The 25,960-nt window shown below is 40.7% G+C and overlaps 1 protein-coding gene across 1 annotated transcript; it reads left to right on the plus strand.

Moving 5' to 3' along the window:
- Positions 1 to 238: 238 nt before the first annotated feature.
- LOC124777002 lies at positions 239 to 12,624 on the plus strand. Its single transcript, XM_047252250.1, has 3 exons — positions 239 to 275; positions 8,995 to 9,222; positions 12,242 to 12,624. The coding sequence occupies exons 1-3, from the start codon at positions 248 to 250 to the stop codon at positions 12,301 to 12,303; spliced, it is 318 nt and encodes a 105-aa protein (XP_047108206.1). The 5' UTR covers positions 239 to 247; the 3' UTR covers positions 12,304 to 12,624.
- Positions 12,625 to 25,960: the final 13,336 nt, after the last annotated feature.

The following is a 25,960-nucleotide window of genomic DNA, read 5'->3' on the forward strand; positions in this document are numbered from 1 at the left end:
TCAGTATGATAACCAGTTTTATTGAATGCTATAGTTGTAATGTTGATAGTAAGTACGACACAGCGAACGATAACAGATCCTTTCAAGTACAAGGAAAGTCAACCTGCTGCTAGTTGCTGCAACCACAGTTCACGGAACGGAAAATCAGAAGGAAACTTAAGGATAACATTCAATGATGCCATCGTGTGTCTAAATATATATAAACGAAAATATATCGCAGGGAGCAGTTATAGTCCTGTCGAGTACAATGAAAGCTGCTCTGTTGCTTGTTGCTGGTAAGTATTGACAGAATTTATAAACTTTCATTCACGATAAACATCTTTATCTTACCTCCATTTTAGGTGATTTCTCATGTATTAATCCGTGTGAAAAGCTATTTCTAGAGTCGAGGAAGTACATTTTATTGCAGCAATTGGCGACGTAAAGTTCGGAATGGAAAACACCTTAAAGGGTAGGGAGTGCTCTAAGAAGATTTTTTGATATCCTTTGCTCCCGAGCAATGGTACTTCATAGATAGTTGACGAAAGGTGTTTCTGTTGTCTATATGAAAAGTTTGAATGATTTGAGAGTAAGACCCAAGCAATTACAAATGTACAGTTTTGCTGACTAGTTCTTATACACCCATGAGAAGCAAACTAGGAATCGTAGCGAGCATCGAGATAACAGATGCAAAGATAACCATACAAATATTTTACAAAATTACAGATAACAAAATTACAGATAAAAGCTGATAACCAATATCACGTAAATAAGTACAATATGTATATATTGTAGGTACAGCCGTAGTAATCTTGTTACAGTTTGAAATATCAGTTTGACGATGAGGAGGTTGAGCTCGTTCAGCATATTCGTAAAGCCCCCGCACTTACTAAACAAAAGAATCATTCTTCGTCTTCTCTATCTTCTCAGTCTGTCCTATCGATTCAAGTCGGACGAGAAGTACACAGGAACCTACAGACATTGTGCTTTGAGAACCATCTCTTTCGTGGATGAATTTCATTTCATTAAGAAGTTTCCAATAACTCTCACACTCGCAACTGCTTTTACTGCAGCCAGTTTTATTTGGTCGTTCCACTTGAGGTCTCTTCGGGCAATTACTCCTAGGTATTTCCTGGTTTCAGTGAATTTTCGCCAATAGTGTAAATGAAGTGTTGTGGGTTTTTTCACGCGTTTATGCGCAGTGCTTTATTCTTAATTACGTTCAATTTCAACTACCAGCGCCTCAAACAATAATCGATCTTCTGCAGGTTTCCACTTCCCTACAGTGTTTTAACGCAGAACCTTGCTACAGACATCAGTGCCGTCCGTGAGATATGTTGTAGAGGTTTCATCGGTACCAAAGGATCATTTACGTAGAGGGTGCAAAAATATTTTTCAATGTTTTGAAAGATGGTTGTATTACCGAAACAAAAAAAAAAATCCAATAGACTTTATAATGCATTTCTTATTTAGAATGAGCACTTCGTAATCTTCACTATTATGAAGCTTATCTCGTCTACTGTAAGCTGTTTGCTGAATCGAATCATCATCAGAGTGCAGTAAGCAACTGAGTAATCCAGTGCGACCACATTACATTCTTGTTGTATCACAACATATTACTCACGTATACTCTCCTGTGTATAAAACTGTTGCAGAATAAAGATGAACAAAGCGTCTAAATCGAAGATCGATGCTTACCGACGGAATTTTGACAGCGACAACCCTATCGCTACTGCATGAGTGTTTGCTGTGGACAACAACGATAGAAAAGCAAAAAATAAATAAAAAAAGGAAGGCAACGTGCGGCAGCCTTACCGTGGGAGGTTGTCTGAACGAATTTAGAAATCAGAATAAAAGGTTTCCCATCTCCAAAACGATTGAAAGCTACATTTGGTAAATAGCTAATGACACTGAATTCACGCAAATACTGGACATCAAAGGTAATGCGGTAAATTAACAGAAACCCCTGCGCGAGGTTAGATGTAAAAAACACGCGTAAAATAAACACAAAAGATGTTAATCTGTGATCAAATAATTTTAATAAATATTTTAATTGCGACCAGCAACACTGCATAGAAACTGTAATGCGTCACACAAACCACGATGATGCTGTCTCTTTGAAAATATTTAGTTGTGACCGGAAGCAATTAATTCTTTTTCAGATACTATTCGAATAGTGCCGTAGAATCTTTCCTTCATGGCAACAACCTCTTGCCACTACTAATGTTGTTTAGAAATATGTCATTTACAGAACACAACATAAAATCAGAAAAAATTGCTTAGGCTACAAAATAGCCAGTTTACTTTTGTCACTCAAACGTGTATTGCGCTTATATCACTTTTCGTTTCAACTGATTGTCTGCGTTACCATAGCAGTGCTGCACCATATAGAACCGTGGTTAGTACAGCTTTCTATTACAATGACCACTTGATTCAAAATGAGTTGTCAATTTAACGGATCCTTTTTTCTTTTAACCATATTCTTCACTTGTGACTTTCTCGGAAGTTATGATGAGAGGATACGACTACGTTGATGGTTAACGCGTTGGGTCAGTATAGACTGGTGTGACAAGACAACACTAGTTTTCCAAGAAAGCTACTATTCTACTGACATGCGTATACGACAATTACAAAACTACTATATGGATCTTACTTTGCGATGAGTTGCTTTCAGTACGATGTAATGCTTAATATGATAATCAGTATAGACAGTAGCCTCTTTTTGATTAGCGATAAGCTTGAATAAACTTGGCCCATACTGCTTTTTTCGTTAATGCCAAATACATTCTTGGACCATGTACTACTCACATACACGTGGTCCTTCACTTATATCTTACCTTCCCACTTATTACAACACCATTTCTCGCACAATTTGTCATTTCTGCCCAAAGACACACGTCTGTACAACAACGCACATTGTACGCAACGCAGCACTCCGCGCGTTCTTACGCTTGCGATATTATCGTGACATCAAATGTATGACATGTTTCATACAAATATAACATCCCTGATATTGCCAGAGTATTTACTACAACTTTATTTATTTGTTATTTATTCTTCCAGCATATATTACAATCTCATTTACGATGGAATTCTCAAGTACATACAGTTTCAAAAATGGTTTTAAACTTGTGAAATTAAGTAGCTGGAAAATACGTGTGGTACTGTGTCGTAGTTTTACAAGCTATTACATACGACCTGCATTTGTGATCAAAATGGAGTCTGGTGTTTTCCTTGTGAAACAGCAGGCTTCAATTTTCTGGCAATTACAGGGAAAAGACGACAATGTTTTTCGTAAGTTGCTCAAAATACGCACCGGTTCTGTTAGAATTAAGGTATCTGCTGCACTTGCAATGAACTGTGAATACGGTTTACAGTATCACCAAGTACACATAGCTCTAAAAGTATGGATCTTAGAGCTCATGTCTTCTGGATATTTTGCTTGTGTTTTCTTCCAAACTACCACCTCCCAGACTATGGAATACTTCTACACTGTGTATATTGTGAACAGTTATAGACATATCACAGCTTCTTTCGGACTATCACTTTTGATCGATTAAGAGAGTTCTGTTGAATTATTTCTGAAGTGAATTACCGAATAAAATCATAAATCAGGTCTGATATCGGGTATTCAAAATGGTTCAAATGCCTCTGAGCACTATGGTACTTAACATCTGAGGTCATCAGTCCCCTAGAACTAAGAACTACTTAAATCTAACTAACCTAAGGAGATCACACACATCGACGCCCGAGGCAGGATTCGAACCTGCGATTGTAGCAGTCGCGCGGTTCCGGACTGAAGCGCATAGAACCGCTCGGCCACGGCGGCAGGCTATCCGGTATCTTCGTACATTGTCCACTAAATGACATTTCGGAAGTGTATAGTATGTTGTTCGGAATAATTCAAGGATCGAGGCTTCGATGTGGGCGCCATTGCCCATACTGTCATTCCGCGTTAATGAGTACCATAAGACTTGAGTTTGCTGAATCAATTTGGTTTCTTACGGAGGACACTTCATTCCTCCAAAGCGGTCGTCATCCGAAGGTATAAAAGGGGTTCTGCAACGACAACGAGTTAGGCATTCAATCATGTGTGCTTTTTTCGAGTTGCTTGGAATGCTTTGTCGCACTTTCGACCTACGATTAACTTCTGCTGGAAGGGGAGAAAGTTGTATATAGGACTTTGAAGACATTTTCTCACATCCAGATAGCTTTCCACTACTGAGTCGCTTTAGTTTATATTGCTTGATCAATTACGTCAATGTCGACTAGGTAGGTCTTTTGAGTCTACTCAGCGAATCCACCTTCCGCGGTGAAACAGTTTCGGAAAAGCGAAATCAGTACTTCGACCTACTCTCCTTGATTTGTCGAGAGTGACTTAAGAAGTGAAATAGATGTGTATACTGTACCAATACATGTTAAGATTTTTTGTCAGATCAGCTAGTGACTGTTTAATTTAAATCTCATGGCTGCTTTCAGGTATTGCTTTTAACAAGGCTCCGAAGTCTTTTAAACGTATATTGAAGCTCTTATTGTGTTGACAGAAACTTAGTAACGTATCACTCTAACTGTGACGGGTCTTTCCATTTCTCTGGAACCTTTTAAGGCACATACAGGTCTAAGATACCGTTTGCAAATACTCGTAGAATTACCCATTTTGTGCTTCACACCCTCGTCATTAAAGGAGCTGAACATCCGATCTTGACAGCTCATCTACGCTGCAGTTAAATTGCTGAGGTCGAATGCTTTGCTATCTCCATTAACATTCTTTTCACCAGAAGCCGTTGAATTTGTATCAGCCCAAAGATCACTGAACTTCTCATTTATAATAAATGATTCGCGAACTTTGGGTCTGTTACCAGGTCATGTAAGAGATTTCCCTATTAGTCGCTTCTGTAACTAAAATGCTGGAGGTACTTGCGAGAAATGGAATGAAATGAGCTTATGGAATTTGTCAGAAATATTGTCCAGAACGGTCTCATACAAATCCAGCCTGTGGCACCAGTTTTAATCATTTAATAACTATATGAATTTTGAGAGCTTGTGACTGGTGTTGCTAACCTTTTACACTTGAGAAGTAAAAAAGCATGTCGCTAAAATGTGATACATACTAGAATGCACATTCAAAACTTCTTGAAGGAATGGTGAAAAGAGGACTCCAGCCTTATTTATGCAACAAAAAAGGTACCGCACCATATACGTTTTGCTGACTTAGGACAGTAGTCAATTTAGAGTGTTGCAGGAAGCAACATAAGTTTTAGATCATTTCTCTGTGTGTGTGATTTTGAACGATTCTTCTCACGCAGTCGTCTGTTCAAGTCCTCATTGTAATTAAAAAACCAGAAAATGTAAATCTTGAAATGTAGGTTCTGCTATTTAGGATAATATTTTTGGAATATCTACTTAGGCATATCATGCTGCCTTCACAATACAGAGATTGACTCGTGCGTAACACTGCATTCTCAGTGTTTGGTTGTGTACACTGAATTGTAACACAAGACGTCACGTTCTTCGTTGCCTCTATGAAATGTTTTGGTGTGCTGACTGAAAAATTTTCTCATGTGTTTCATTTCAGAAGTTTCTTTAAAAACTATATGAGGGACTTACAAACGTAAGAGGTACTGCCGTAATGAACAGCAATGAAAAATGCGCTACAAGTCACTAACTAAACACACTACTATCAATGGGATTAAAGGAAGGTAAAAGATAAGTACGAGCAGGCGCATAAAAAACAATGTTAAACAATAAGTAGCATGAACAAAAAAACAGAGGGAGAATCATGAAACAATTAGAAAGTCAAATAGGGGCCACATTATTGACGCTATGGATGAAAGCGAGTACAATGAAAAAACTCTTACATTATTTTTAGGAAACAACGTAGTGAAACTGACAACAAGTGTACAAAAAACCTGCTACATAATAAAAACAAACTTCAATTACTGGAAACACATAACTAGATCACAGAGTATAAAGAGAAGTACAAGAGCCCTATAGTTACCATATTGAGATCTCATTCCAAAGAACAGAAGGAAACATGTCCAGTCATATTAAGAGCAAACTACAAATCCAGCAGTGAAAGGATGCATTGTCTTCTTGGCAGATGCTATCGTAAGGAAGAACATTAAACAGTATGGAGGGGTAGACAGGGTCACAAAGCACAGACGCATATTAGTTTGGATCAATTATGGCATCTATTATGAAGAATCACCGACACGAATACATTCCCAGACCATAGCACTCCCTCACTCATTGCAGGTTGTTTGCATTGAGTCGTTTCACACCGTACACGCCACCCGCCTTATACCCGATCGAGCATAAAACATTTTTCGCCTAAAAATAGCCGCTCAAAACAGGTCCAGTTAAGATACTGGACAGCAATATCAAGCCTTCGTCGCCAATGAACAGCAGTCGACGTGAGCGTACGAATCTGGCACCTGCAGTGGACGCCGGAAAATACCGACTTTCGCTTGATGATTGTTGAGCAGACACTGTTGGTAACACTTTGCTTTCGCTTGATAATTGTTGAGCAGACACTGTTGGTAACCCTTTGGTTCATCAGGGTCATCTTTTCCCCAACTGTTGTATGCCGTTTCATTCGTACACATCTCCGCAGCTGCCTGTCACTCCTGCCATCTATGGTACATGCTGCCCCACTGGTCATGCTGTCGGTTTTGGATAGTGCAGTTTTGCCATACGCAGTACACTTTAAGCAGGGGGTCACTTGAACAGTTTACAAACTCAGGCGTGCATCCACCCTTGGCCCGAAAGGCAATTATCATACCCTTTTGGATGTCAGATAAATAGTTTTGTTTCCGCATTATGACAAAGACTGCACTGACCGCCGCGGCGGCCTACCGCGCTTTTTACAGCCTCCACTGTTAATGTTGCACCCTACCGTCAGTCAGTGATTATCTCGTGCTGATGCCGAACAAAGGCGGTGGTCACATTACTGTGAGGGAACCGTGTAAGTACTAGTAAATTGGTCTTAACGTAAATAGTAAAAGAGCTGTGATGCCTCAATCGTACAATATGTGGAACATCACAAGAAGTTAAGTGAGACTTTCCATGCAAGGCTGTAACTTCTTTGCCCCTAAATTTAATTTGAGTGCAACATAAAAACAAACAAATTCTAATGGTACCTATTAATCTTGTCAAGCAAGTGATTTTGAGGAGACGTAACAGGAACAATGTTTTAACGGGTTACGTTCTTTATCTTGATGAGGAGTGAAAGACTGTTAGAGAGTCATCCACTTGGAGATATTTGTGCTTTTCAGTGAAACATCAGCTACATGATCGTAAAGAGAATTGCTTCCAGCACCTTCAATACTGTTCATTCCTTACTACAAACGGTAGAGCGGGCTGTTTGATGTCAGAACCAATGAAATGCCCAACTTTTTCAGCCAAATGTCTGGCTAACTTTTAGTGGGGCAGAACCTTACTAGAAAGGGAAACATTCGCAAACATAATTGAGTAAAGTACTACTATTGTCAATTTAGTTGTGAGATAATAACAATCCAACAAGAACTTGGAAGACCATTGCATTTGTATAATGTAGCACGAAATTAATTGCGAGAACTTGTCCGACATGAGCGTAGTGTCTATGTCACTGTTGATTCTTTCTTTTTTATTTTCTGGGACGAGCGGACTGTTCAAGAAATGACCCATTTTTCTGTCATATACATCATAGCCAATTACCGTTGGATTCCAATACCAACCTTATGGGGAATAATTTCCAATTACAGCATTTAGCTTATAGCCAGGAGAGCACTTAGTATAATTCAATGAAAGTATGTAATTTTAGTAGGGTACACTCAGAACAAGGGATAAATTACTCGGGGCAATCGTACTACTGCACTTATGCCATTGTCGCTACCAGCTGGAGTGGCAAGAGTATTCTACTTTCGTCGAACGGATTTCAACTGCCAGATTCTCCTAGGCCATGTGTCTCCTGTGCCAAACACAATTATCGTTTGATAGTTCAAGTTACTAACGATTAGAGTGACGTACATGCTGCGATGTACTGGTACTACTCTTATGGAGTTCAAATAATGCATGAGATGATATTAGGCGCTTACGACATTTGAGCGCTCTTTGTAATATTGGGTTGATATTGTAGGGTCGAGCCTACATGACTGCTTTCTTTCCCCGTCAAAAAATTATGTTTGCCCAAAAATTACCGAAGCATCACTGAGGAATGCGAATGTAAGCAAATACAAGACGCATTAAAATAAGTATTTAAAAGTGGTAAAAAATGTTAGTCTCCTGAAGAATTGATGTAGCTAACATCAAGATGCTAATACAACAATGAACGGATAATTTTTTAGGACAGTGAGATAACTCACATGGTCATCCTACGAATATTGCTTAAGAATGAAACGAAGTAACAAAAATTATTAAAGGCAATAAAGTTTGCGTGATTGTGTATTTTAGTGTTAGTAATTTCCAACTTGTTTATTAAGGTCGGACAGTCAGTAAAAACGTCCCCTGTCATCGATTAAACACAAAATATTCCCCAGTTCGTAAATAATTACAGTTCACTATAGAGTTCAACATATCAGAATTCTCTTAATCATGAGTAGATATGATAAGTTAATGATATTTAGGAATAATTACAAATTAGTGGTGATATTTCCGTCCTATCTGTTTTACTTGCAAACAAGTGTGCATGCTTTCGAGATGCAGTACATCTTCATATATTCTACATAAATCCGGTATTCTCTTAGTGTAGCTTCCCTGAATGTAGCCATATGGTTTTCATGTACGTCGAAGACACTGTCAGTCTGTGAACCACACTACCAGACAACATCAGTATCATTACCATATGGCGGACATATGTTTAGCACGGGGCAGAGTTCGTGGTAAGAGTCTTTAGAGTTGCACTGTACCTCAGTATTGTCACGCTAGCAGATGGTGCAAATATAGCACACAGTAGTGTTGCAGTGCTAAGTGGGAGAGTTGCACTATTAGCGATTAGGCGAAATAAAGATCTGTGATTACGATCATTGACTTTTACAGCACTGGTAGCTGTGGTGGAGGTCTACGGACAACAAGAAGGGACTACCACCGTCAGCATCGGGAATGAGGAACCAAGCACCGGCAATATCACGGCTGAGAATATATTTCTGGGAAGGTCGTCCTACACGGAAGATGACGATGATACCATTTGTGTCGCAGCAGACAACAAGTTCTACTTGTATGCTAATTCCCTGAAGCTGTATTCTTGCTACAACCAGCTACCGAAAGGTAAGTTAATTCGAATACTACTATTTTCTGTGCATGATTGACAAGATAACATTAGACCGTTTTGCATCTTATTTTGCCAACGGTTCTTCCGTGAATGTGAAAACATGAATGAAACTAAATCATCAAGGATCAGTGACTGCCCTTACCGAAATTACGAAATTACAACTCTTCATCATTCTCCAACAAAACCATTCAGAGGAATTTTGCTGCTCATATTTAATCCACCTTTTACACTAACTTTCTTTCCCCGCAAAACTACTGCATGTTTTTAACTTCTACACACCTTTGAATTTTTTTACGAGGATTATGTCGTGTAACGCGACGTCAAGTTCGAAATGGGCTATAGTTTCAGCATTTTACGAAAAGATATTTTAACAGGCGACGGAAGTTGCCATCTGTACCGCGGTCCATAGCGTGTGCTTAATTTTCACAGTCAATGTGTTGGCAGCGTTGTACACAAACCTACACTAAGTTAAACACTGTAAATCGATAGGTAACGTACACTTTTCGTCGTACCCTGTAGAAGGCCGAAAAGTGGATTAGTGTGTATAAACAATACCCATCATACGTTTAGGAACATGCAGAAATAGGCTTCGAAGTTTAAAATTTAGCGACGCCTTGACGGAGAGACGAAGGATTAGGTGAACATGGGCAGTGATAAGTGAACGTTCTGGACTACATCTAATCGGAAAAATCATGCTAGCATTAAATTAAGGCACACACTCATTCACTTAGTTAACATGTACAATGTAATATCAGAACGAAATATATGCTACTTATAGACGATGACACAGTGCGCTAGTACAACCATTGCTGAAAATGTCCGAAATTTGAGGCATTTATAAATAGCAGCATGCCTCATATTGTAATTAGGATTCAATGAACACTGAAAAAAGAACCTGGTTAAACCACTTTACTTAGGCCAGACCAAAGTATCTAGAAAAAAGGATAGCGAAGTGGCGTTGTGATAGTACTACTTAAGATTTCAACTGAATTAGAAATTGTGCCTGCATGTGATTTGGTTACCACGAGAGTAGCTGTTACATGAAAGGTAAATAATGAATCTGTAGATGGACATGTCTACAAAACTAGAGGTAAAATCTACATTTGTAGTAAGTTTGTTACTACGCAAACACGACATTATTTAGCTGGTCTTTTCGTGGCCACCGTTGTAAGCAGGCTGATACATTGCAGTCATCAAGAACAGTGGTTAAGGAAAACGCACCTTCTATCGGAGCTTTCAGGACAGCTGTACGTATACTGTGAAATTGTTCATCGTGTCCTAGCAAAATATCACAATTAAAACTCATGATGAGCCGACGGAAATGCCCCAGTCCGAGGTGCAATAATACTGCGGACGATTATTAAACAGAAAGTTGCCTCTCATCTCGCACAAAGCAGAAGCCCATAACTTCACAGGGATCGTGCAGAGTATCATAGGCGCAATTTCAAGAGAATAATTCTTCAAACTCTAACAAAATGTGAATCTTCTAGAGTTGGGGAAAATGAAAGGTCTCACTACTACAAACTTTTGGTCTGTCTCAAAACAATTAACATTTTGGTGATATTGCGCTCTCCACACTTGGCATTCTCTGTGATGGATAAGGGTACAGAATTCATACAGAGTTTCTGCAGGGTAAAATTGTCGTTTAGCATTCGAAGTTCTGACTTTGATGATAGCTTCTGACAACACGGTGTAACTGTAAGTTCTTCGTGATTGCGTTTATCTGTTGCCTGTTCAACTCTAATAATTGAGTTTATGTCAGAGAAGAGCGTCTTTGTGTGTCTTCTGATGTTCGTGACTGTTAAGTATCACTAAGGCTAAGTCCCATCACAAATCAGCAACATCTACCCCGTTATCTGTCTAAACGGGAGAGATGATTTTACTTCTGACCGACTTCTGACTAATACTTCCAACCGTAAAACTTTTAATCTTCAGATCTGTTTTAGAACAATCTAGTAACGCTTAAGATGCGTACTACTATTGCAAGAGTACAAGAGAGAACTGAATCTAACATCTCCATTGCCGAGTTACATTGTAGTCACAGCGAACTTAGAGCTTGATGCGGCTCCATCCCTTTTCTAGGATAAATGTTATTTTTGGTGAATTTATGGTCTGGGATTTAACCTTCGTAAATAATAGTTTCTTCAATTGTTTCCTTACGGTTTCTGTTTAGTATCATATGATATTCTTTCATTCACTTCTTTCTTTATGAGAAGCATTAATATTTACATAAAATTGTTGTTTATCAAAATGCGAAGAGAGTAAATAATGTTGTCAGTAGCTGTCATCACTGTCAAGATAACTGACTTTTCTATTCCTTTTTGCAACAAAACGGTGTTCGTTATGGGTTCTACAATCGGGTTGTTACAAGTGGTTGGGCGAACGTTCGGACGGCGGAATACCGTTGTTGACGTGTACACGAAGGACAAAGTAAACCCATTTCTTCCAGTCACGTTGGATTGTTCCAGGCTTAAGATGGTCTCGTGCGGCGCAGCTTTCCAATGAAATCGCTAACGTGCGACAAAGTTTTACGGTTACTGGGGAACGGCAGTTCTGACCATTTCCAAATCACAAACTCAGGGGTCGCCAGATCAGTTCTCAGCAAAGTAAACCGAGGTCCCTAAGGTTCTCGTCATTTGCCTCGTCACAGGATACATGTATTGCTTACTGAATGCTTCGCACGCCAGGAGCATTACCCTCCTAGAGGAATGTGATTCTAGTGACATCCTTAAACTTTCGAAATACGCTAATAAGCCAGGTTTATTAGCGTCGTCAATCTTCCAACTGTCTGCTATAGTACCAGTAGGGATAAGAACCCTGTAAATAGCACACTGTGTGACCCCACATTATCTCTCATACACGATCATAACATAATCTTGTCACAATGCTGACAGTGAAATTCGCACTATGTAAAAAAGGTGAAGGCTTACCGTTGTCTTATCACTAGTAAAATTAAACTGCTATGTTATTTTTGTACTTCCTATCTTTAGTAAAGCGCATTTCTCTTCGTTGCAGTTTACGTGGTGAAACCAAAGAGTCAGTGTAAACCATACCTGTCAGATTGTCCCAGGAACTAGGAGTATTGCCAGTTCGTTGCCTCAGCTTGAATCGTCTGCGAGGGAGTGGAGACTAAATGGCTGACCTGCTGACTGAAGACATCTGCTGTTTCCAGAGAAGCCAAGAAACTGCAAGAGTGTCAGAACTTGACAAATTTATTTAAACATAAACAATGGAATCTACACATCCTATTCTGTGTCAGCTTCTGATTACTTCACGACATGCAGTAAATTTCATTTCTGTAAAGATCAGTATTAAAAACATTGCATTTGTATTCGTCTTATCTTTCTGTTGTTTCTGTAATAGTTGTATGCTGACGCAATAAAAGTGTAGTTTCGTGACGTCTACTCTTATACTTAACCAGCAAGAGATATTTCTCTACCTACAGGTTCACGTAAATACTGACAAACCAAAAATGGTTCAAATGGCTCTGAGCACTATGGGACATAACTTCTAAGGTCATCAGTCCCCTAGAACATAAAACTACTTAAACCTAACTAACCTAAGGACATCACACACATCCATTCCCCAGGCAGGATTCGAACCTGCGACCGTAGCGGTCACGCTGTTCCAGACTGTAGCGCCTTTAAGCGCATGGCCACAGCCGCCGGCTACTGACAAACAAATGCTTATTATTAATATCACCAAGTGCATTTCATCCATTATTCACGCTGACCTCCTATAATCCCAATATCCAGTTCCAATCGTAACACACTGACTGCCACGTGGACACCGGCGGCCACAGCAAGGACTCACGACTGACGCCACGGCTGGTCCTTACCTGGCCTGAGAAATACGTGAACCATTTGTAATTCAGAGGAAATGATGGCAAATCTCACGGTTCTATATGGATTTATTGCAAGTTATTATGCAAAGTAAACTTTGAAATATTACTCTAAGATGCGGGTTCACATTATCGAAGTAGTAAAACTGACCTTTACCGTCTCAATTAGTAGATCTTCTCAACTGAAGCGTAAGTAGAAGTGCTTACTGAAAAGTAATGTCTCTTAATTTTTATATGTCATAATTTATAACGCTTTTTGAATAAAATAAACTTTATTAACATTCTACACCCTTATTCTTCGTGTCACGATGTTTATCCAAACGAAGAACAGTTTCTGATACGCTCACTGTAGAATGTTTGACTTAGTTGAAGGGGCCAACACAATACTTCTACTTTCACCGCTTCATCACTATCAAAGTGAAACCCACTAAAAGTTCTCTTCGTGTTTTGGAACGAGATGACGGGCGGATGGGGCGTAGTCGGGGTGGATGGAAGATGCTCTGTGGCCTCGTGTACAAGGTGTCGGGTTGTTGCACATGTCGCAGCGCTTGTGCATGCTGCGTTGTTGTCTTGATGAAGGAAAGGTAGCTCCATCTGTGCAAGAACTCTTCGATTCGTGTTTTCAGTTTCTTGAAGGAATACAACAAGCAGTATCTCGAGCTCTGTCACGGTTACGTCACACATAGCCTTGTCACACGCTACAGTACGTAGCCCTCGATAGGCAGAGGGTTGCAAATGCGTTATGGAATGGAGTAATATGCACGACGCGTAATAGGGCAACCTGCATTGTTAACACAATGAAAAATTAGGAGACATACATGCCGCCTTATCAAGTGCAAAGCCATTTTGCACAATAACTATTAATTCAATTGGATGACATGATTTCCCTATTAATATACTCTGACTTTTGAATTTTAATTAGTAACGTCTTTTATTGAAAGAAAAAATACTTTCAATTTTAACCTCCCTAGTACCAGAGAAGTCAACTGTAAAAAAGAGTCCTTTGTTTTCATGACCGTTAGTTTTAAACCATATGACTTTCTCCGTCAAAGAAAGTTTTATCTAGACATGATCAGTTCAGTTTTATATTTACAGAACATCGAAATTTATGTGTAGCTTTTCACTAACGGGCGCTGGGGTCAATACGAGCGCTGTATGAATTTACTTTCTTCATTTGAATGCAGCATTTCTGCAATTATAATGATGCCTTATGCTAGAACAGTTTTTAATTTATGTTTCCATGTTTGTTCATTAAAACACTGTAAATTACTTGCGGCTTCGATGACCTCAAGGGTACTCAGTGAAACAATGAATTTTGGTAATAGATATGTCAATTTAATAAGCCAAAGAAAGAAACGAAAACAATATAATGGGAATTAAAACTTATTATATTTTAGTTTTATAGTCTTATAACCAGCGAGTAGAGGCGAAGAACGACAGAGAGATGAAATTATGCATTCACAGCACTAACGGAATCGTATGCGATCGCTAACAATGGTAAACAATATCCTGAATCGCGTTAACACGATATACGTATTAACAGAAATTTTTTACCAGGTAAGTAAGGCTATCGCCAATGTGGTTGTACTTTCTGAATAAAAGGTAATGTTTTTCTTCTTGTGTTTTTCTTTCACATTGCCAAATTATATTTTATATTTTATTTCAGAGGGAATTGTGATTATCTTTCACTGATATAGGAATGAGAGGATAAGATTATCGTTAAATTCTTTATGCGTACATCAACACTGAGTACTACCGTAATTTAAAGTATTATGACATGAAATAGTAAACATTGTTCCTTTCACAGAGTCGTATTTGGAGGACGAATATATTACACAATTTGCAACATCGTCGATGTTGATCTTGCTACTCATCTGTTTGCATTTGAGATTGTGCCATGGATTAATATCTTCTTTTGCTGCTCCCTTCGGTGTAGTTCCACGGGAAACCAGACAAGATTCGTCCTATCTCACAAGACGATTAAGCGGTTACATTACTGTTATTCACACATATGAAAGTTCAATGATCTATTAGTAACCACGGTCTTACATTCCAATATTGATTACCGAAAACTGCTTATTTTTTTTTTTTTTAGTCGATTATAGTCTGATACAACCCGTTCAATTATTCTTTGAGTAGAGAAACATGAATTTACTAGTATGAGAATTTATGGTAATACCAGAAGTCTTGTAGCACTAATTCTGGGCTGAGGTGGAGCTCTCCCGTTACTTCAGTGAGACGAGAAAATGCCGTGGGAATCGGAGACTCAGACTCAATGATGTTCAAGTTGAGTTTACGCCAAACATTCTTTTTCAGTTAAAGCATCAAACAGTATCCAGTTGACACCTCCTATTGTGGTATGTTGTGTTTTTCTTTTTAACATAAAGACGTAACACATACTTCTTACATACAAAACGTATGCTTTGCTTTGTCTATGATACAATTAAAAACGGTTGAAAATAGTAGTGCACACAATAAAATCGAGGGTATCCAATGAGGTAAAGAAACGCAGTACGTAGAGGACACTAAATAGCATATTATGTTACATATTATATTTCCATTCTAGACATCCATCGTCCAGGCTTATCTTTACAGTGCTGGCACGTAGACACAAGAACAAATTTCACTTTAGGAAAGTTATTCAGCTACCTTGCATTTGCAAAGACTATACAACTAGCTGTATCATATATTGCTGGACCATACACAACACGTCTGCATCAACTTTTGTTAACTTTCGCTTCCCGCTCCCCTCACACACACATACACACGAAATTAGACTCTAGTGGATTAATGTCCGGGTATTGTGGAGTCCAGTCGTTCGAAAATCCATGACCGATTCACTTCCCTGTAAATGCTTCTATTCTAAAGTGTGGCAGTGTGCCATAGTTCCGAAACCTAAGGTGTAACTGAACACCAAGAGAAACTTTTTGAATGCATCGTGGAATGTATTGCAAAGGAACTAACGATGCAAGGGCCAATGCAAATTCTCCAGTAATAGGTAAGGGATCAAAAGCACTTCTGTCACGATTCTAGCCTGTAGATTTGTGTTGCTGCGCCACAAAAACAAGCCACGTGCTGGTGCGTTTTTTTGAGAATTCTTAAAATTTCGTGCAGCTGTGGCTGTAAGATGGTAGTTAAGATACCGACTGTCACATCAGATCGCTTTCGCAGGTAACGTTGATATTTAGCAAATAATTCTGGTGCGCAGGTTTATGACACCGCACATAGGAGTGAAGGCAAGGCGCGGTGGGCGCTGTACACAAGTGTGATGAACTCAGGGCAGCACAGGGAACTGACGTGCTGTAAAGAACCGATACATTGCAGATAGAAGTGCACCTATTGAACTGTGTGTAGGGACCGACGAGGGCTGAGTGAACCTGACGTTGTAACTATAGATAAAATACGTCAGGGGTGTAGCCTGGAGGCTCAAATGCAGAGTAGTCTTGTCGCCACTATGTCCATGTTTAGAATCCGAGTGAGTAACGATTGTTTACGTTGTACACCAACCTCGACGAGATTCTGGTGATGAATTTGGTGGCCAACCGGCTTGCTGAAACTACTACCAACCTCCCCTGCAAGGACGCGCTATAGCTGTGGCGGGGCGGGCCGCACCTTGGAGCTACGCCGGCGCGAGGAGCGAGAGGGCCGCTAGCCTCCGCTCTCTGGGTGACATCGTCATGCGGACTGCAAGCTGCCATTCGCTGGGGCGGGTCAGAGGAACTAACTAGCGACCTCCCGGGTGAAGAGCAGTCTGCGGTCACTCACGACTATGCCCTGGCTGCTAAGTCTTACTGTAACTATGGTGGCCAGATATTTTCCCTTTGGCGCTGTACGTGGGATCCACAAGTTGCGTTTGAGGGAGCAGCCAGACACGTCCCAAGCTACCTATGCAGCCAAAATACTTGGCGACCCCTTAGCCGTGAGGTGAGTAGGAGCGCTATGTCTGCAACAGCAGGTTGGCGGACGCCGATGCAGCAGGTTTCACCGTCGGTATTGATGCTGATCCACGCATGAACGCCATGTGGCGTCATCAGTGGGATCAGTGGAAGGGCCGCTATCTAACTTGGATGCAGTAAAGTCAACGAAACAATTTCTAGTTCTTTCTGCATGCTTACACGTAAGTCACCTCCTTTCTACCCGACCACACTCATCAGTGGTCATTTCTTGTATGCGAAGGTTACCCATTTCCCAGAAGGCTGTGCTTGAAGTGACGAAAACGGTTCTCATCATGATACCTTCTGTGGTAATGTGTACCATATCCACGAGCCACAGCAGGCCATTCATCGGAAACACTCAGCATTAAAAACGTGTTAAGACACTTATTTTTTGTGCATTTCCTCAGGAAGCTTGAGAGACTGCAGGGCATACTCACTTCTGATTCGGTGTTATGCCACTTCGTGTTCATAGGGAATATGATATTTACTGTGATTTGACTCCATACGTTATGAAATGGTGGGCAGTAGTTAATAGTCGTGTTTGCGTGCTCTGGGGAAGGTAATATGGTAAGCTTTACATGCGTTCAAATGAACAGGGTGCCGACTTAAACGACTGCAGTGGAAGCAAGACGTTGGTGGGCCGACAAAGCGCGTTTTTCTGGGGAATGGTGAGGAGACACTTCCAGACGGCTGCGTGCCATGGTCACATTGTGCAAAACACATTAAGCTGGTGCCGGGGAGCGCCGAGAAGTCGTTGACAGCTCATTGTAGCCTAGGAATAAAGCAGAGAATGGGCTTCTGTTAGTGACCAAGCCACCAAAAGAAATGTAAACGTTCTGTGAATCTCCGTGGGACAGGGAAACTGGCGTCCAGATGTCCGGACTCTGTTTCCAAACTTGTTTGTGAAAGCATGAAGCTTTTGGCGAGTTTATGGCTATTCTTTGGAAACATTTAAATGGACGCAACAGGGATGTTGACAAACAATTTATGGATGGCTGTGCTTCCACTCTGTATTTTGTTGGCAAGTGACATGGCAAACATGTGGGAAAGAGGCTGCGGAGCTGAATCTTTTTTCTGTTTTATGCCAATTAACTTCTCTGATTGGTTAAATGGGTTTGCAGTGCTGAGACCATTCTCCGAGCTTAGAATGCCAGGCTCTAGCTCGTGATTGGCTTGTACGAAAGTGGGGGAAGTCAACTATGAGAAATGTGCTTTTCGAACCGAGATGAGCAGGAAGCGCAGAGAAAGGAAGACGAATCACTCTTGTACAAGTCTCTTGTACTGGGGCTTCGGTAGTAAAGACGTGCAGGTCTCTACCTAAATAGTGAGACTTGCGTCCATTGCTAGTGTGCAACTTAGAGCCTGTGCCCGTCACCTTCTGAACCGTCATAGGTACTGCGTATATCATCATGGTCACAGCGAGTGATCCGTGCGTGTGCTTATTTGTCTTCAGTCGGCTGTCTAAACATTTGACATATTGCAGCACACACAGTTGTGGCACGGAGTCAAATTGGTTTGGCAGACCAGCAAATGGGTCCACCTGCACATTGGAATCCATCAGGATTTCCGTGGCTCATAGGGAAGTACCTGTGTTCTGAATTAACTGAACTCGAGGCCGTGTACTTGCATTTTTCGGGAAGGTGCATTTAATAACAGATTGCCGCCATCCATGACTTCAGTCGCCGAACGCATCGTGGTGTGGCGCTTTCAACAGCAGGAGGATAGAGTATTCACTGCTGCGACGTAGGGCTATAAAATATATTTTTCAGCACACTTTTCTTTCAAAACATATCTTCCTTTCTTTTTGTATGTTAGAATATAGATACTTGGTTTTGGCATAGTTTGGTGCCTTAACCTGGATTCACGTGTATGAAGTCAGACAGAGCGATTAGTGTTCTAGTTAGTGTCAAGCGTTGATCCCAGCAGATCACCTGTCCACCATAGATCCAATGTTAGTAAGGCGTTTGTTAAATAAAAGTGTTCGTGAAATAATTCTTTAATAATTTTGTTGTCTTGCCATGTTTAAGATAAATAAATAGAACGTCAATTAGAGTACAACTTCTCCCTGAGTTCTAATTAACAGTTCCTTCCCATTCTGTTATTGCAGTCTAGATGTGGAACATAAGGAGTACCTTTTCACATGGTGCCCGCTGCATGGATCTTTTACTTCATTAACGATAATCTTCTTTCGAGCTGCCCTAAATGAACTTGACAGGAGCAGTCATGGTTGTCCACTATGCAGTCAGTAGACACATACACGCAGTTTAAAGGATCCCACTGTAATGCCATAGGCCACTATCATTTTATAGTCCATAGTCCTGTGTTGAAATGATGCCCAACTTACGAACGATGAGAACTAGGGAACGGGAATCCAAGAAATGAAAAAGAAACCTGACAAGGATTTGAACAACTGCTCTGTGGGGGTGCAGGTTGGTTGTTTCATCGGACCACTCAATGACCTGCAAGGTCTGGCACGGTTATGTGGGATGACACACAGTCCTGTTTATATTCCGATGCCCTACACGATGTGACAGTGTTGATAGCTTCTCGTTTTCACCAACTATGAGTTTTGTAATAGCACCCAATCCTATTATGACAGATAAGTATTAGATTGGAATCTGGTTAAAGATTCGCATGCTGGCATTTATTCGTCACCCTGTATATTGTTTAAGAAAGTTAGCCAACAAGATTATGTAATAACATTTACTGAAATTACAAACGGCTACAAAACAAAAGTGTTGCTCAGTGGATGTTGTTGTTGTCGTTGTTTATGTTCTGGTTTGAAGGAGCTCTCCGAGCCTCTTTATGTCTGAGGATCTGTCGTTTCAACTGATCCCTTTATCGCTAAAAGTCCACAAAGATAACACACACACCGTCAGCACTTGTGCCAACACAAAGATGGCCGTCGTCATGTGACCGAACCTGCCGATTCCGCGTATGACCGATTCCTAGTATTAAATAATTCTCGTACGAAATCGAGCAAAATCGTATTGTCTTTACAAAACGTCGCTGAAAAAAAAACTGTTAGCTACATACGTCTCTCCTTACATCTTTCTTTCTACTATTTCTGTTTAAATAAATACATTTTCAGTGTACATAATAACCTTAGCTGTTTGCTGAGAAGGAGATTTTCAGTCTGCAGTGAAGTCTGCGCTGATATGGAACTTACTGGCAGATTAAAACTGTGTGCCGGACCGAGACTCGAACTCGGGACCTATGCTTATCACGGGCAGGTGGTGCAAGTTGTTTGCTGCTGAGTGAAAGTCCCACGCCAGCTGTCCAGACTAGAGTGAACGCCCTTCGATAGCGGGTAGCGGCTGCCCCTCCTCTGACGCCTAGCGGACACTGGAGCAAAAAATTTTAACAGTGTCTCTGTGGTAGCTATCCGCTGCTTTTCTGCATCTTTACACGCAGAATTCCATCATAAAATTCCGAACTGATGCTTACTGGAGACGTTTTTGGGGCTTAAAAGCCGCTGCCGTCCGAATGTTTGATAGCACTTTTTTCACAACTTTAGCAACAAATACCACCCCCCCCCAGCCCCCCCCCCCCCTCCCACATGAACCATGGACCTGGCCGTTGGTGGGGAGGTTTGCGTGCCTCAACGATACACGATACAGATAGCTGTACCGTAGGTGCAACCACAACGGAGGGGTATGTGTTGAGAGGCCAGACAAACGTGTGGTTCCTGAAGAGGGGCAGCAGCCTTTCCAGTAGTTGCAGGGGCAACAGTCTGGATGATTGACTCATCTGGCCTTGTAACTCTAACCAAATGGCCTTGCTGTTCTGGTACTGCGAACGGCTGAAAGCAAGGGGAAACTACAGCTGTAACTTTTCCCGAGGGCATGCAGCTTTACTGTATGATTAAATGATGATGGCGTCCTCTTGGGTAAAATATTCCGGAGGTAAAATAGTCCCCCATTCTGATCTCCAGGTGGGGACTACTCAGGAGGACATAGTTATCAGGAGAAAGAGAACTGGCGTTCTACGGATCGGAGCGCGTAATGTCAGATCCCTTAATCAGGCAGGTAGGTTAGAAAATTTAAAAAGGGAAATGGATAGGTTAAAGTTAGATATAGTGGGAATTAGTGAAGTTCCTGAAGAATAAAAATTTGTTAACATCGAGTATAGATTTAATTGTCAGGAAGTCGTTTCTGAAAGTATTTGTATGGAGTGTAGCCGTGTGTGGAAGTGAAACATGGACGATAAATACTTTGGCCAGGAAGAGAATAGAAGCTTTCGAAATGAGGTGGTACAGAAGAGTGCTGAAGATTGGATGGGTAGATTACATAACTAACGAGGAGGTACTGAATAGGAATCGGGAGGAGAGGAGTTTGTGGCACAACTTGACTAGAAGAAGGGATCGGTTGGTAGGACATGTTCTGAGGTATCAAGGGATCACCAATTTAGTATCGAAGGGCAGCGTGGAGGGTAAAAATCGTAGAGGGAGACCAAGAGATGAATAAACTAAGATGATTCAGAAGGATGTAGGCTGCAGTAGGTACTGGGAGATGAAGAAGCTTGCACAGGATAGGGTAACTTGGAGGGCTGCATCGGGCCGGTCTCAGAACAGAAGACCACAACAACAACAGCACCAAATAAGCCTCATCTTAGAGGACCCATCACAGCTCGTTACACACGCTGTGAAGGCTGCCACGCAACTGCCTTTCTTTCCACCATCTTTTCCCTTGGCGCTACTCTTGCCAATGTCACCTCCACAACTGGTCACATAAAACCCTTTGTACTTCCCCTCATGTTATTCTGTACATTTGTTTAACATTGTAACCATGAATATTAGCCCTGAGGTAGTAACAATCATTACAATATTTTCATTGAATGGCAATAACGATTTCCTTATCGTTAATTTACAATTGGGTATGAAATTATTACTTTACGTCAAAGAGTTTTGCATACAAACACAACCCTTTCACACATTCATTTGCTGACTCCCATTACATCTCTCTATAGCACCTAATATCGATCTTTCAACGTACCAGTACCCTAAAGCAAAGTTAAAAAATATTGAAAAATTTATTTAATGTTTAACAGTGGCTTCACATATGCCGCACATTTCGTTAAATCATCCTGAAGGGATGACCTTAACGAAATGTTTCTTCAGTGAAACTCTATTCCTCCATGCCAAAATTTTTGTTATACCTTCCAGCAAGATAACACATTACCAAGAGAAAAACACCAATCTAGGTTACATCAAATTTACATAATCAACTATTCCTTCACCATCTCCTCCACTTATTTTTGCATATTTGGTCCACTCTTTGGTAAAATACACACTACTCATTACTTCCTTTTGTTCAAATTATAGATTTTTCTATGTTACTCTTATAACTTCAAGTAAAATTAGGCCAAAACATTAACACGTACAGTAACTTTTCGTTTAGCTTTTGTTTTTAGTTACGCTTGTAATTCCGACCTTCGAAAGAAGTAGGCGGTAACTTCTATTTAAAGAAACTTATTTCAGAATGTTAGATGAGTTTAATGCACCTTTCCAAAAGTGTTGATGAAAGAAAGGTGGTGTTTTAGGGCACAGCCCTCGAATGCATCAGACAATCACATCGAGAGACTACAATTTTTTGCCATATTTACCGCAAAAAGGCACTATCAGCTAATGGTACGTCACACCACTAATTATGTCATACACATAATGCTGCAGCCCCCACTGCTCCGAGGAAAGGATCTTGGAGGCAGGTATGATATAGGTGTGATATCACAAGATGTGGGTGTGATATGACAAGATGTGGGATGTTTCTAGTCTAGGATTTTCCATTTGACTTCGGACACTCGGACGGAATGCTCTTGTTGGACGGTAACGCAAGCCCCCACACTGCCAATCGGACTAAGCCTAATCTTCAACAATTCGGTTGAGAAACACTGCAACATGCTCCGTTCAGCCAGAACCTTACTCTGCGTGATTCTCACACCTTTGGTTACCTGAAGAAAAACATGCGTAGACGTCCGTTTCTGCCCGTCAAGGAAGCACAGTTGACAATGCACTTGTGAATTCGTCAGCGGCCGACCACATTTTACGAAACAGGAACTGTTCATCTGCTGACACAATGGTATAAACGTCTTAATATGTGTGGTGACTCGTTTTGACTGGAACCATTCCAAGATACCCTTGTTAAAACAACATGTACGCAGGACACATTTCATTAAGTGACGTAAAAGTACAACTTCACTAAATATTTACAGCTCATTATTGATTATTCTAAGTGTCTTCCACAACATGGCAACTGGTTAATAATGCATGTGTACACACACTGTTCTACGTATACATACATTTGTACCAAGAACACATGAGCTTCGTACTAAATGTAAATGGTCAAGTTACATGGACTTTTATTTACAAAACGTGGAATCTAAATTCATTCATAAATCATTATGTGGACATCAGAATTGAAAACCATTTTAGATGCTGCTCATTAAATAGTGGTGTGTGTATAGTCTTTAATATTGTTTATCCAGGATATACTTGCAAGTAAGCACCAACATTTAGCAGAATGCCTATTTCAAATGGACCAGTATATAATGTTTGCCTGTTGTTGTCTTTTCTATTCACGAGAGAGAATTTTGTGTGATTACTGATGAGGTCTCTACCTCCTACAGTTAATATTTCCATCTCGATACTTTTTTGTATTCTCCAGTGACAGCGGGTTTGTCAACTTACTATGTGACTTGTAATGTGTTTGGTGAGTGGAGGGCAGGATATTGCCGTCATGTAGTAAGCTGAGCAGAATGTCTCTTTCATTTCAAATTTTTAACAGAAATTAAGTCAAACTGTCAATATACGTGATTCCTGGCTTCTGGAGCCAGCGACAGTGCAACTATGGAATAGTTCTCGGTGGTGCGCAATCAGACATCGAAAAAGACTGCTCTCAAATAGAACTCTGAATGAGTAAAGTGGCCTTCTCTAATTGACACAATCCTTATAGCAACATTGCATATTTGGCAGGTAGAAATATTTCTAACACCATAGAACAATAAAGATCTATGTACTGCAACGATTGAAACAATTTATTCTAATTTTATAATGTACTTTGAAAGAAAAACACATTCCATGAAACACCGGTAACCGGTAACGTAATTAAAATATTTTATTGACAATGCACTTCAAGCTGTAAAACTAATTTTCAGTGACTTAAAAATTCGCACAACTGGCACATACTGCCACACTCGCAACCACACACAATAAAAAAGAAAACCAATTGATAATTAACACAATTATCCACTTATCGAAAACATGACTAACGAAGATTGATTACACACAGCGAATCTATCATGTCGCCAGAAATAAAAATTGGTGCTGACAATAGGTAAATATGTGTGCCATTCAGAATTGAGTAGTAACATGTAACATCTCAGTTCAGCGGTTGATGGCATCTTAGCATTCGTGGGGAGAGCGAATGGAGCGGAAACCGACAATAACTCAGACACCACGGCGAATACAGACTACTGGCATCTCCAGTTAGTGAAGGCAGATGACCACATCGTCTGCCATGATTACCTTAGGTCTAGCTTAAATACCTTCCATTTGAGAAGCCCCAGTCTCATTGTCTGGTCATACTGAATGAATCTGATTCTGACAGCATGCCAGTCTTGCCAGTTACAGCGTAAACTATTTCTGCAACTCGTTAAGTGCTCCCGGTGCCTGAGTGAAGACTGTTTCCAAGACATCTGCCAGCTGGCTGTGATGGAACGCAGCCACTGTAAACTACTGATGCTGTTGGTTACACCCGAGATTGACAGAAGACGTCGTGAAGCCGGCCATATCGAGAGACCTCAAGCTAGTGACTTTAATCCGTTAGGAGAGGTACCTGAGTACCACCCACCTGGCTCTACATGCTACAGCCACCATAGCTGTAAGTTGTATGCTATGTTGGGGGTCCGGGTTTTCAGGCTTCATGACAATCGCCATCCACGTTACACTTTTGTTACATGTCACTCCATCTTCAAAATCATGTCTGCGCCTGCGTCAAATCGCTGTTGAGTCGGGACACAACATCCACAGCCGCCAGAGTGCTCCATTCACAGTGTTTGTTGTGTATCGGCGTACGAATAGGCGCTCCTGCTACAGACTAAATGCTGCGCTCTGGTGCAACTAATGCATAATCCAAGTTTGCAACAGAAGGTTCTTAACTTAGCGCAAAATACTGCTAAGTAGACAGCAATAGCTGTTAATGGTAAGTTTGGCTTTAGCTGACAGGCACTGAGATATTTATCCTCTGGGGTGATACCCCTAGTATTAGATGTGTGGAAGTTAACTGTGCGATTAGATCCACTCTTCCTACAAAAGGATTATTGTGAGTCATTAATTCTTAAATAAAACCCTTAATTTAGATGTAAACAGTGCTCAGCGTATGAACGATATTTGCCACCACCAAACAGATTGCGATTTGGTGCCTATTCCATAAGATTCAGTTAAAATTGAACACGGCACATATACTGCCTAAACAAATGTATGTCATGAATAATAACCAACTCTGACAGGTAGCCCGAATATTCCACCATGACTGCGACAAACAAAGCATTTGCAGCCAGGCATATGGCAACAACAAATTTTCCTTACGCAGGTGTGCAATCAGTTTTTTTAAGAATAATCACTACAAATGATATTAAATAGAATCGGTTCATTTATCCAACGTACACAAAACAGAGTCCAAGCAACCTCACGTCCTTCTGACATTCTGGAAGAGTACCTCAATGTTGAACGAATCAGTTTAGGGGGAATATGAAGATGAATGTGGCATCAGTGGAAATCTGGATTGAGGCAGGGGGATGCTAGGGTAGTCCCTGCAGTTGAGCAAAGCCGTTCTGCCAGGGTGTTGCAGCCAGCAGGAGACGCAGGTCAGAATGCCGTCTTTGGTACAAAAATGCGCAGAAAAGTATAAGGAACAATGTTATGGCAGAGCAAGGGGGATATCAAGTGGGACGAGACGTGAA

This window comes from Schistocerca piceifrons, chromosome 2, assembly GCF_021461385.2.
Source record: "Schistocerca piceifrons isolate TAMUIC-IGC-003096 chromosome 2, iqSchPice1.1, whole genome shotgun sequence".
Lineage (NCBI taxonomy): Eukaryota > Metazoa > Arthropoda > Insecta > Orthoptera > Acrididae > Schistocerca > Schistocerca piceifrons.